This window comes from Carya illinoinensis, chromosome 7 (genome assembly GCF_018687715.1).
Source record: "Carya illinoinensis cultivar Pawnee chromosome 7, C.illinoinensisPawnee_v1, whole genome shotgun sequence".
In the NCBI taxonomy this organism is placed as follows: Eukaryota; Viridiplantae; Streptophyta; class Magnoliopsida; order Fagales; family Juglandaceae; genus Carya; species Carya illinoinensis.
Genome location: NC_056758.1, coordinates 35,103,624 through 35,116,623, shown reverse-complemented (window position 1 = coordinate 35,116,623; position 13,000 = coordinate 35,103,624). Strand labels below are relative to the sequence as shown.

At 36.3% G+C, this 13,000-nt stretch overlaps 1 protein-coding gene across 10 annotated transcripts; it reads right to left on the bottom strand.

The window, feature by feature from the left end:
- Positions 1-629: 629 nt before the first annotated feature.
- On the bottom strand, positions 630-6,418 carry LOC122315694. 10 transcript variants are annotated; one of them, XR_006244089.1, is made up of 16 exons: positions 5,846-6,416; positions 5,476-5,688; positions 5,074-5,279; positions 4,898-4,955; positions 4,214-4,356; positions 3,929-4,130; positions 3,572-3,848; positions 3,396-3,471; positions 3,249-3,309; positions 3,050-3,116; positions 2,870-2,969; positions 2,397-2,747; positions 2,103-2,327; positions 1,417-1,893; positions 1,212-1,320; positions 630-1,018 (listed from the first exon to the last, which is right to left on the bottom strand). XR_006244089.1 is itself a non-coding variant. In XM_043131780.1 (15 exons), exons 2-14 carry the CDS (start codon positions 5,546-5,548, stop codon positions 1,459-1,461), a joined length of 2,274 nt encoding a protein of 757 aa, XP_042987714.1. In that variant the 5' UTR covers positions 5,549-5,688; positions 5,846-6,416; the 3' UTR covers positions 630-1,320; positions 1,417-1,458. The 10 variants fall into 10 exon arrangements, 7 of the variants coding, with proteins under 7 accessions (XP_042987714.1, XP_042987715.1, XP_042987716.1 ...); XR_006244090.1 differs by having other exon boundaries at positions 1,433-1,893; XR_006244088.1 differs by having other exon boundaries at positions 1,212-1,893.
- Between the last annotated feature and the right edge of the window lie 6,582 nt (positions 6,419-13,000).

Genomic DNA, 13,000 nt, shown 5'->3' with positions numbered 1-13,000 from the left:
GGCAAACCAAATCTATGACAAAACTGGGTTGATTCCGACCACAATTTTCAACTTTGAAAAATTCCTTCTTTACTTGTTTGGTAGTTACCAACGTGTTGCGTTGCCAAATGTTTGAACGTGCTACCCGTCCCTTCCAATGAATTGTTAGCTGAAGAAAATAATCCCATGAAGATGATCAAGTGTCACTGTCAATATGTTTGTTTGAATCCGGTAAAACTCAGCCCACCAATGCCTCCAAAAGTCTTAAAGAGTCCAACCCATTCAAACTACAAAATTCGAATGACGTGCAAAGACAATTTGGCAAGAATTGCATGGGATACATACGAACACGCCATCGACCCACAATCTTCAATGTTGCTCGAAATTTAATGCAATTGAAAATAAGAATAATTCAGTTTATCATCCCCAAAAATATTTATTTATTTTTTTTACTTTTTCTATAATAAATATATAGTGTATGAATAACAAGTAAAATAACTTAATTAGTTTAACAGAAATAAAAAATAATAATTTTAAAATATATAAAATGTGGTATGGGATAATGAGTATTAAGAGAAGATGTACTACTATGTCCTCATCCAATATCCAAACTCTAGAAAGGGGAAAGAAAATAAGGTACAAGAAGAACGTAAACTTCAATGACGTTGAAATATCATAATGAATTTAATAGGAAGGAACCCTTTCAACTCCAAGTGTTGAATCGACACTTCTAGTTCTCGGTCCTTAATGCATTAGTTTACTGCGGAAATTACATTGGATGGTGCATAATCGGTGACAATCACATGGTTCTAACTTCTACCATGCTTGAATGGAAAAAAAATTCGGGATCTAAGAACATCCAAAGGTCATTCTTTTTGACGTCACCATTTCACTTGCCCCCACAAAAGAAAAGACATCACATTTCATTCCCCAGCAGTATACATATTGTGATTGGGAGCTCCACTGAAGTTGCTTGAGACTACTCTGGTAAAAAAATCTCTACTCCTTGGCCCTTCTTACTTTTTGGCCTCTCTTTATTCTGAACGGTTAGCATAAACCTCGTAAAGCAGATAAGGTCAAAACAAGAATGGATGCAAGCAAGAAAGACAACTGTGTGTGGGGGTACAGGCAGACAGAAAGAAAATCCATTCTTTTTGGTGCGGTTCTCTATAGAAGGCATCAATGTGATTAGATATGCTCGTAAAAGGATTTATACAACAAAACTCAATTACCATCTCCATTCTCCAGCAGCTTATAGGTCTTGGTTCTCCCTCAACATATACATGGCAGCAATTTTCCTCAGCCTACCCCGATGCTCTTCTTTTTCTAATAATTTGGTTTCTGAAATGAATGGTCTTGTAAGTATATTCAAATACTTGATTATGCTACAGCTAGTCCCGAGAATGAACAGAATGAACGAATGCAATAATGTGTTACCCATCCATTGTCTCACCGAACAGCTGGCCAATGCATTTCACATCAACGACGCTCATTGCAGAGTAATTGCAATGGTAGTGCACCAGTGGCATGGCACCCACCTCCGGTTTCTTCGTAGACGGAGGGGATAAGGTGGTCTTGTTTTTTTACCCGGGCAGGGGGCAATGATGTAGCAATTGCCATGAGGTGCTGCTGTTGTTGAGAGACTGTAGTATACTTGGGCCCCAGTACTTCTAGGGATGAAGGGGATGGTGGGGTAATGGTTTGGGCAAATGGAATCAGCATAGGCAGGTCTTGTATTCCCTGTTGCCAGCTCGAAACTTGGGTCAGGGATGTTGAAGTTTCGCCAGGCCTGTAATGAGCTGCTAGCTGAGCAGCCCAAAGGCGTTGATGTTGCTGCTGCTGTTGTTTTGTCCAGGCCATAGGACTTGGGTTAGTACCACGGAATGGATTACCAAGATATGGAGCTACCTGTAGCTGCACCGACAATGAAGCATAATCTAGTTTTATAACTATAGATGACATAGCAAGCCTAACAAGAAACAGCTGTAATAGCTAGCAAAGCCTAAGGAAAATTTATTACAGTCAGGTTGAGAAAAGAGAGAGTTGCGTAGCAAATTTTTAACCGGCTCCAAAGAATATCCTACGAAAAATTTATATGTGTAACCTGAAAGCAAGAATAAAACCTGATGTGCTGCTGGTGGTGCTACTGAAAGCTGATCAGGGTAAGCAGAGGAGGTATAGCGAGTTTGAGGCATAGTGAAAGGCATGAGAGTCTGCTGTTGTGCAGGACATTGAAGATAAGGAACTTGGAGTTGTGACAAAGGATCCAACCCATTTCCAGCTCTATTAGCACGGTTCTTAGCTTCTATCTCACCATCTCCAGCTAACAAGGACAAGAAATCGAAACTCTGCCAATAATGGAAGAAGTCAAAAGATTGTAGGGGAAGAAATCATTCGCAAATACAATATGAGCTTACCTGCTTCTGTTGAGTGTACACCCCGGATGCCAGAGCAGCCTGGGGCTGATCTTGATTAAGTTGCTGGGGCTGAAGAATTTCAGTTTTAGCTTCATTTGAAATTCTTTCAGTGGTAGAATTGCATGGAGCAGCATAGGAGATTATGCCATTTGAACTGTTTCTCACCCCATCAAATCTATTGGTTGCCATAAGAAATCCTAGATTTGATCCTTCCTCTGGTCTCAACTGATTAAGTTGCAGCAGCAACCTCTCTTGGCTCTCTGGCATTTTTGAGATCTGAATGAGACGACTTATATGAACATGAGCAGCACACCTCTTCCATGAATTTTTTTCAACAGTAACTTTTGAAATCTGTGTAGAAACCACATACCAATTCAGATGCTTGAAATAGTAAACACCACTTCAAGACACATAGCTTAGCTTTTTAAAGTTGGGAACGACAGGTAAGAAGCATGAATAAGATAAATGTTCACCTTTCCACTTGAAGAACCATTTTCAGATGACCTGTGTCGGGAGGCAATCACAGCATCATCAAGCCAACCCGGAATTCTAGCATCAGAGGACCTGAGATACCTAAATGCATGAGGACATGGGACCAACAAGAAAACGGATACATGGCAGGTTCAAAAAGAACAAGAATGTATGAAAATTACTGCAAAGGACCACGACTCCCACCACCATATGAGACAACTGACGACAATCCTGGCCACAATATCGAACCTTTTGATCAAAGAAAAGAGTGTGATGGTGTCAAAATATTTATATCCAACACTACTAAAAACAGCTACTTTTGCAACTGAAGCACGAGTCCAGACATGATAATTAGACCTTCCAAGCAAGCTAGAAGTGTACCATTTTTCTTGGGCTCATTGGTCCTATTTTGTTGTTCCAGTTCACTTGCAGTGGTTACGGCCTATAAAGAAAACCAGATGAACCAAAAAAATCATATCTAGATCACTAAAAGAATGTTTAGTCTGAACTTGAAAATAAGAAAATTACAGTTACTGCCCCCAACGCCATCTCTTGTTTCCTCTCAATCAGAGGGGTTTCTGGTTGTGTGGGTAGCTTTAATATGCTGGATCATAAAAAATATAAAAAGGATTATATACAAAGAAAAAAAGGGAAAAGTTAAGAGAGCACTTAATTATTTAAAAAGAAGAAGAAAAACCACACACCCCGAGTCCAAGCTTAGCTCAGAATTGTGTAATGACCTTTCACTGTCATTGTCACTACTAGCTAGGAATGGCATGGTAGTTAGATTCAGTTGAGGAACAGAACAATCTAATTCCATTCGGATTTTTGCTCCAGCGGGTAAATCCAGTTGTTCCTGAATACTGGGTTCGTCCAAAAAAACTATTTTTCCAGTTTCTCTGGAGAATCTAACTGAAGGATCAACAACGTTGGCTGTAATCAAGGGCATTGAGCTCAAGTTGTCTTTTGTAACTGCAGAATCTGATAAACTACACGACTTAACAGACAGATCAAAACAAAGGGAAAAAAATAATCAAAACTTAATAGCAAAATGAAGAAACCTTGTATGGGCATTGAACTCGCCCTTGATTCTGGCACAGATTTTTGTTCCCTGGATTTGCTTTCAACTTTACTCTTCTCATTTGCATCATTGTTCGGGAACATTCCGGCCAATGCATACAAGGTCTCCACTACTTCTTCCTCGTCTTTTGTTATTGGCCCAGAGAGAGTCTGTTCTGGGGCCCAGTCTGAGCCCCCGTGTTTCTACAAAAACAATAGCTGAAATGAACAACGAAAAAAAGCAAAAGTAGGGGGTATTTAGATAGTGAGAGCTAGAGAGAGCTAACCACATTGAATTTAGATTTCCTTGCACCATTCTTTATGGGTGAAGCTTCGACTCCACTGATTGTACCTTTCAGCTTCTTTGAATCTGGTAAAGGTGGAGAAATAGATTCGGGAGATATAGATTCATGATTACGCTTCTTCGTGGCTGTACATGTTAAAAAAGAAAATTCCCAAACATTAATCCAACAAAATATACCAAGCATTTTTTTTAACATTTAATTCAGAAAAGCTTTCTGATTCACTAAAAGCAAAAGTATCTCCCAAGGAAAAGTGAAACTCAGAACAGAATGAAGAAAAAAATCTCAAATACCAGAGTTCTAGATTTAAGAGAACATATGCACCAAAAAAGTTGTACCATCAATATTTTAAACAAAATTAAATTAGAACACACAGAATCTTGCGTTCAGAAAAAGAAAGAAAAAGCAAAAAGCTTCAGTTTTGCTTCAGACCTAATCCAAACTCACAGAACCAACAAAACACACACGCACCAAAAGGGAAAAAAAACGAAAGAAACTTCCCAGAACCAAAGAAAAACGACCCTAAAAATAAACCAGAGGCTCCAGGTTATCACAACAAACAATTAAAGAAGCTACAAAAATAAAATTATGGACAGTCCACTCGAAGAAAAATTGTGTAAAAACTAAAAACAAAAATCCACCAGCCTTTTCAATTCGCGAAGCACGCACCTGAACGCAGCTTTCTCGGAACAGAGGCATGATCGACTCCATTGCAGTCATCAAAAAACTGTACAAAAAAAAAAAAAAAAAAAGCTAAACAATTAATAAGCATATACCATGAACGATAAAAAAAAAAAAAATAAAAAATAAAAAAAAAAAATCTTCAACTTATCAAAATTGTCGACCTTTTTTGGCATCTTAAATCTCTTGCTAGAACAAGTACTCATAGAAGGTGCTTGTAAGCGAAGCTCATCTTCTTTGTCAGACAGATCGCAACCCATTTCGCAGTCTTCGTAGCTTGAGCTTGTCCTACCAATAACACTCAATCTTCTTAGCCTCTCTTTCTTCGACCTTTCCGAATGTACGAAGTTCCCACAAACACCATCCGACCCTTCAAAATCGCACGCAAATAGAAACACACATAAACGACAAGAGCCCAAGAGAAAGGAGATAATAAGGGACACGGGACGCTCATAATCGGCAAGCCTTATCATAAAGCGAAACAAGGAACGCCCAGATAACGACAAGTACAAAATGGGGTGGAGCTTTGTTTTCTTTTTGTATCTTTATGTGGGAGTAAAATTTACCAGAGAAGAGCTTCTTGGGCGTGGCAAGAGAGAACCGACTGACTCCACAACTCACGTCTCGAGCTTTGTCCATTTCTGGCCTCCCAACATCTGAATTTGAAAATGGCTTCGAAAGCTCAGAACTCGATCGGGCGCAACCAACAACAGGAAACACTGAACCCCCCAGATCCTTTAGATTACTATTCTTCTCTCTACTTTCGAGAATTTGAGTTTCTTCAATAACAGAAAAGGGAAAGGGTCAGAGAGAACATCAGTATGGAGAAAAAAAAAAATCGTTTCTGGGTCCATAATGAAAACAAAACGAAAATGCGAAGAAGTAGGTTAATGAGAACAGCGCAGAGAGAATTTATTTTCTTTTTGGAGTATTTACCGAAAAGCTCGCCGGAAAGAAAACTGAAAAAGTGGCGTTTGGGTTTTCCAAAGAAAGATAAAAATCAATTTTAGTTGTCGCATATCTCTCCGTTCCTCTCTCTCTGAGCATGAGAGTTAGAGTAGCAGTGCTCGTAAGGATCGCGTCGGTGAAATAAAAATAAAAACAGAGGAGGAAGAGACAAAAAGCTAGCTAAGAGATGGCTAAAAAGGAAGAAAAGTAATTCGTCTATCATGTTCAGAGAATCAGGTTCTTCGTAAAATAAAGCGGAGCAACAGACCAGATAAAAGGGCCAGAGAGAGAGAGAGAGAGAGAGAGGGGTAAAATCCGCATACAAAAAAGAAAAGCTTTGAAATACCCGTGAAAACTCCTTGAATCAGAATACCGGATGAATCACATTCATTCAAATTCTAGAATAAAAGGAAACGATTAATGCGCGAATCTGCTACAAAACCCAAAGGCCCCAAACCCATCTTCACTACTGAATCCCCAGCAATTGCCACTCTTTCGCGTAATAAAAAAACTACGATATCGGAGAGTCGAAATTTAGACCCAAAAAGAAAAGTTCAGTAAAAAAATTCAGAGTTCCGAAGCTCGCCTCTAAAAAGTTCAAGCACAGGCTCCGAAAAGAGAACGGAAGAAAACAGAAGCTTTCATACACTAGAGCTCTGAATCTCAATTCTTCTATCTCAAAAAGCTCACGGACAAGCTCTGAGAAAAGACGGAAGAAAACGCGAAGCTTTTGCACCGTAAAATCGCGCTTAAATGCGTCCCGAAACTGCCACCTCCTCTCTCTCTATCTCTCTCTTACTCGCATCACATTTATACACAAGCTCCATCCTCACGTCATCCTACAATCGACGACTCGCATAGGGTGGTCCGTCACAGCCGTTGGATTACCACCGAATGTCCGAAACATCCAACAAAATAAATTCCCACGTTTCATCCACATCAGACAAAGCCCAATCCTTTCCGTCCCATAACATGCCACCGTGTAACCTCTCCACGTGGCATTCCCTGCAGTGGAAGAGGATCCACGGCCCCAATGAGTTTCTCCGAAGCCTTGGCCTTCATTGGCCGTTCGATGCTCTCCTCGACGTGCCTTTCTTTCTCTACGACTGAGACGGTTGAGAACAAGTAACCGAAACCTGACTCCTTCATCGACGGCCATTATGACAAGAAAAATTCTTCGGATGTTTGCCACGTGTGACAGATCACCATCTCTCCGTACCACCACCATTTTGTTCAATTCCCAACATAATATATACTGACGGCGTGTATAACACGAACCAGAAGGCTGACGACAACGGCGTAGGAGTTTATTCACGCGCTTAAAGTAGCGTGAGTTTTGGTTTGTGAAGAAATGTTTATAGAGATGAAAAATACTCGCTGAAACACTGCAATCTGCAACATGACTTCAAGGAAAAAAAATTCCTGAGTCGCGAGGAGAGGGAAGGTACTCGGCGATTTAATGGTTACTTGATGGCGATTATTTGATGCTGGGTGGGGTTGTGATGATTTGATTCTCTGGCTTTCTGCACCTCGGCGTGGCAGATACATAAAGAGTCATGTTTGCTGCGTGACTCGTTGCACTTTTCCGTTTTATAATATCAGAATTACAAAAACGACCTCGGTTTTTTTTCAATCCACGGAACATTTTAATCCAGATCGATCTTAAGATAATTTATGCTTTTCGCATTCACTTCCATCATATAGAAGTTATTTATTAATTATTGAAATAATTTTTCTCAACAACAAAGTAAGATACTAGTGAAATAATATGCCGCATCAAACATTGGTTTACTTCCAAAATAATTATCCATAAGAGTTCTCAAAAATTGGAAAAATATTCATTGTACATTTTAAAAAAAATATATATCTTCTTTTTTCGTTTTCATATTTTATTTAAAAATGTCACTTTTTTTATATTTTATTTCTAATATTTTATTTTTTAACGAAAACGTTTATATCAAATATTTTATAAAGATTAATATTACTCATCATTTTTTTATCATCCTTATATTATCTCATGATGTGGAATTAAATAATTAAAGATTATTTATTATATTTCACTTGTGAATCTATCATTTAATATTATCTACAACTGATGAGTGGATGATGAAAAAAATATCAATAAATATAAATTTTTTTTCCTTTTACAAAGGAGGCACATTGTAATTTTTTAATAGTTTACATAATTGATTGTCAAATTGATAGTTGAGATGGTAGTTAGAGGAATATTTGTTTTGAAACAAAATTGTAAGTGGTTTTTAAAATTTAAAAGACAAAAACAATATTCTCAAAAACTTATTTTATAAATTTTAAGAGATAAAAAACGAATAGGTCGCGAGTAAACCGTACAAATAGAAGTTTCTTTTTAATTTAGCAGCAATGTAAAACAACATGACAGTGGCTGTCTTATCTACATTTCGTATAGTTTTGGACCTTTTGATGTTTGCTGCATTTGGCCGCTCTTTTATCTTCGGAATCACTTGTTAAAATCACGCCAAATTTGTACAAGACTCGAGACTCGTGTCACTTCAATTAAAATCAATAACTTTTGGACAGAGCGTGCCCGGTGCCTTAAAAAAAAAGAAAAAAACCTAATGTAGTCCTCCCGAATTTTGGTTTAGAGTTTTGCTACATACAAGTACAGTTGCGTATTAATCTGTGTACTAATACTGATTTATTCATGCTTAAAATTTAAATTAACACTGTTTTCAATCAAATCTACTTTTTGACCAATCACATCATATTGGTGCACAGATTAGTGCACAATTGTACTTGCAACTATATTTTTCCTTTGGTTTAAAATGGACCCCCAGCTATAAAGTTCCTTTCATAGTTCTATGCCTCTCTACCTTCCTTTTGTTGATTATATTCCTATCGAGATTGATGACACTTTTGATCCAGCCTTATGTAAAATGATTTTTTTTTTTCCCTTAATTTTTGTTTATCAGGAAAGAGAGAGCAAAAAACTTATAGTAGTAATCATATTGGTCCAAAAAATGTTGGGTAATCGACAGTTGATGTGTTTGCATTTAAATATATATATACACAAATATTGTTTTATGAAAAAATTATATTTTCAAATTGATCTATAGAGGACACTAACTAAAGTATTCATATGATATAATTTAATTTAAAAAATAAAATTTAAATATTACCATTTAAATAATGTGGATGATGTGCTCTATCATTATACACTATCTAGAATAACTCTTATTTTGTTATAGAGTTATAAAATAATTGTGAATTAGTTACAAGTATGTCACAGTTAAAAAGCTGGCGTGAGTGATATTTTTGTCCTATTTTATTTAAAATTTAGAGAGAAATTATTAAGTCAATAGTTTGAGAGATTTTATGAAGGGGACCCCGTGCTATAGCACACATATAGTCAGGAAGAAAGAATAAGATGGGGATGGGTGAAGTTGGAAGGTTGATTTTGAAAGAGGGTAGTGTTTTTCCATGCATACTACGTCGCGTTTATGGGTTATATATATGGTGCTGAGATGAGAGAGTTTTTGTTTAGGGGAACAAGTTGAATTATCAACCCTATCCTTTTCATCCTTACTAACTATTGTCATCATTGTCACATCACAGTCTCTTGGCTTTCCCTTGCATTCTTCGTTGGATTAATATTTCACTGTCTCTTCTTTATTATCATTACCTATCTGCTATTTATTATGTTGGCTTCAATATCAGTGGCGGACAAAATTGTCAATATTGATTTCACTATCATATTTTCATTTGGACTTAAAAGAATTGACGGCCCATTAAATATTGGGCCCCATGGAACCACTGAATTGTTCCGTTGTAACGTGTACTAGGCTAGAATCATGTACACTAGATAGTCCACGTCATGTTTGAAGGCAAAACACGACAGATAATCGTTCTATTCTTTTTAAAATAAATAATATTTATAATTTAAAAATATATAATTTTTACGTATTCTTATAAAAAAAATTAAATTATATAATCTAAAACTATATATAGTATTACTCTTTTTTTATTAATCAATAATCACTTATATGTTGCGGGTTCAAACTGTTTCATGAAATATTCAAAAATTCATGACTTGATTTAGGTTTCAATTTTGCGAGGTCAAGAAAACTCTATTGTCTCAGCTAGCCCAGTATTACTGCACTTTCACCACTTTTTCCTCATCTTTCTTTTTCCTTCCCATCTCTCTCTCTCTCTTCTCTCATATGAATTTCTAAAATTCGGTAAAGGAAATTCCAAATACGTTTAGGGGGAACGAAAAAGTGGAAACACAATAGAAGAACTCTTCAAAATCTAAAACTCTTGGCTCTTTCTTTTATGGCTTTGTCATGATTGAATTTGTCCACTCCACTAGGACTCTAGCACACCGACGAATTCATTGACAGTAGCACAATAACAAAACGATCAGTAGATCATAAGAATGATGGTCTCTAGAACAGATAATTAAGCCTTGAAGGCTCGAGTTGTATGAATAGGGTTTTCTTTCTCAAGGAAGGCAATGATCATTATTTCTTTTGAAGCCTCTCTCAACCCAAATGGTGCATAGCAAAGTTTATATAGGTTAGAGGATTAATCATGGCAAACAAGGACTCTAAAATAAAATAGAAATCCGGCCAGAATTTTGTCACATTCATACTTGAGCCTAATATAGTTGGATGGGGGGCTGAGGTCAAAGCTTTCTATAAGAGGATTTGCTAAGTCACAAGTCATCATTTTTCTTTTTTTTTGGTAAATAATATGAAGATTTTATTCATACAAATGAAATAAACATAACTCGTGTACACAAGAAGTATATAAAAGAATACCTAACTACATTCTAGCTAAGAAAAAAAAGTCATAAATATTGTTTCCATCAAGTACAATGGCTGAAAACCACAACACTAAAGTGCGCATAAAAAAATTATTAAGCTCCTCCATTGTGCGTTCCCTAAATCGCAAGTCATAAACAAACTCTTTGAGCGAATTTTGCTTAAACCAAGATTGGGTACAAGTTGAGCAAATTAATTTCTACATGACCTTTACTCGAGCTAATGTTGAGCGTGGTTGCATACGTCAACCATCCGATTTAGGTGCAATTTAGATAATAAAAAAAGATGAGATATTTTTAAATAAAAATTAAATAAAATATTATTAGAATATTATTTTCTAATATTATTATTGTTATGAAATTTAAAAAAATTGAATTGTTTATTATATTTTATATAAAAATTTATAAAAATTATAATGATAAGATAAAATACTCTTGTTGTTCTAACGGGACCATAATTTTGGGTTTGGCCCGTGCACAGCGCACTTTTGCACATTTTCAACTCCAATCTCGAGCGTAACTTTATCTTATAACTCTAGTTAAGTAGTATTTTGGCATTAGAAACGTGCCAACTCAATGTTTCTACCTTAACAATTTTAGACTGTAGAAGGGCGTACGTGGTTTAATAATTAATGCATCATGCTTGCATGCGGATATGGCGATGGCAGATATCAAACGCACATGGGCATCTAATTAGACCAACATGCGTTATACGAATTTTTTTTTGGTTCCTCGTACATATTGGCAATGGAACCTGCTTTGTGCCTTGGGTAACTCAGAACGTTACACGTACGATACCTTATTAATTACTAACATCCAAAAACCAACCATAAGTCCAAAGAATACACCAAGGAATGGTTGGATGTGAACAAGAGTCTAAGACAGACCTTTGAGTATATTTGTCTTTGCCTTCAAGGGAAGACAACAATAAGCAAACTGGTTAATTAATCTCCTGAGCAATTTTTCCTTTCTTCGCTTACAACACGCGCACGCACACATAAAATCCCAGTTTTTTAGCACCTCCTTGTAACGGTTATGCTTTAATTATAAATGCACGCCGTCTCAACATAGACCAGAAGATATATAAAATTGAGGGTTTTCTTTTCTTTCGGCCCCCGATAAAATTTAGATCTTTGTTGAACATCTCCTTCCTCTCTTTCTTCAACTTCTTTACTCTTCTCGAGGCATCTCTCTTTTTGGCTTTTGGAGGAGGCCAGGAGGAGTACTTCTGGTTCTCGAACGCATGCTTTTCTATGGTGCAAAAGAAAAAGGGTAATGTACGAATCGGACCCATATATGCAATTGTAGTTGGATGAATCTCTCCAATGTTGGGATTCTGTAGTCTGATTTATTTGGATTCCGGCTCAATTTGATCATCTAATTTGACAAGAATTCGTTACGATTTTTGATAGATTTTTAATGAGAATTGTGCCATAAAGCGCAAGAAAAGTTCCAAGCCATTTTTTTACCATGTTTGTGACTTGAGAATAGTAAAACAGAAAGTAGCAAACTTTAAATAGAGAATTTGCTCGGGCGAAGAACCCAAAAATCGTAAAATTAAAATTTCTATCGTACAACCATATATATATTTATTTTGAATAGTATAGCATTCTGAGCATTATATTTCGCCTACAATGTAATTTGACATTTATCAAGATGATAAAATCTTCTATAATTCTGTAGACGTAAGCACATTGTCAAATCATATCAACTTTTTTATGAAAAAATATAGTTACAAATACAATTGTGCACTAATCTGTATATCAATGTGATATGATTGGTTAAAAAGTAGATTCTATTAAAAATAGTGTTAATTTAAATTTTAAATATAAATAAATCAGTATTGATATATAGATTAGTACACGACTGTGTTTGTATATAGCAAAACTTCTTTTCTATTAGTTTGATTGATTTTTTGTTTTACTTTATTTTCTTGCATCCTTTTCACAACAAACAGAGCCCCCAACTCCGACAGTGTCCGAAAATGATCAAGATCGATTAATGTAGATCGAATTTTACCACGACATGCAGCTCCTGATCACCATCTAATTAAATCCAAATGTTCTTTCTATCAACATGCACTAGAATCTCCATCCAAGTAGCGTAGATCGGGTAGTTTCCGAATCAAAGGGGCCATCTTTTGCATCTGGCATGCATTTGCCAGCATATGACCTTTAAATATTAAGTCGATCGATTTCTTGAATTTGACTAAAGATCAGTTTGTAAAGCCAACGAATTCTATCTCAACCATAATTGAACAAAACTTAGCGAAGAGCCCCCACCCTTACTTCCAAAAAGCATACGAAAGGGATGGAAAGAATTAAAGAGATTGTAAGTTCCAGGAC

Excerpts from the sequence above, each read along its gene's own strand:
- LOC122315694 (XM_043131779.1), bottom strand. The coding sequence starts at position 5,548 with ATGGACAAAGCTCGAGACGTGAGTTGTGGAGTCAGTCGGTTCTCTCTT. Across the intron at positions 4,357-4,897 it reads TCCGAGAAAGCTGCGTTCAG|CCACGAAGAAGCGTAATCAT; the intron begins GTGCGTGCTTCG and ends TAACATGTACAG. Across the intron at positions 3,849-3,928 it reads GAGTTCAATGCCCATACAAG|ATTCTGCAGTTACAAAAGAC; the intron begins GTTTCTTCATTT and ends GTAGTTTATCAG.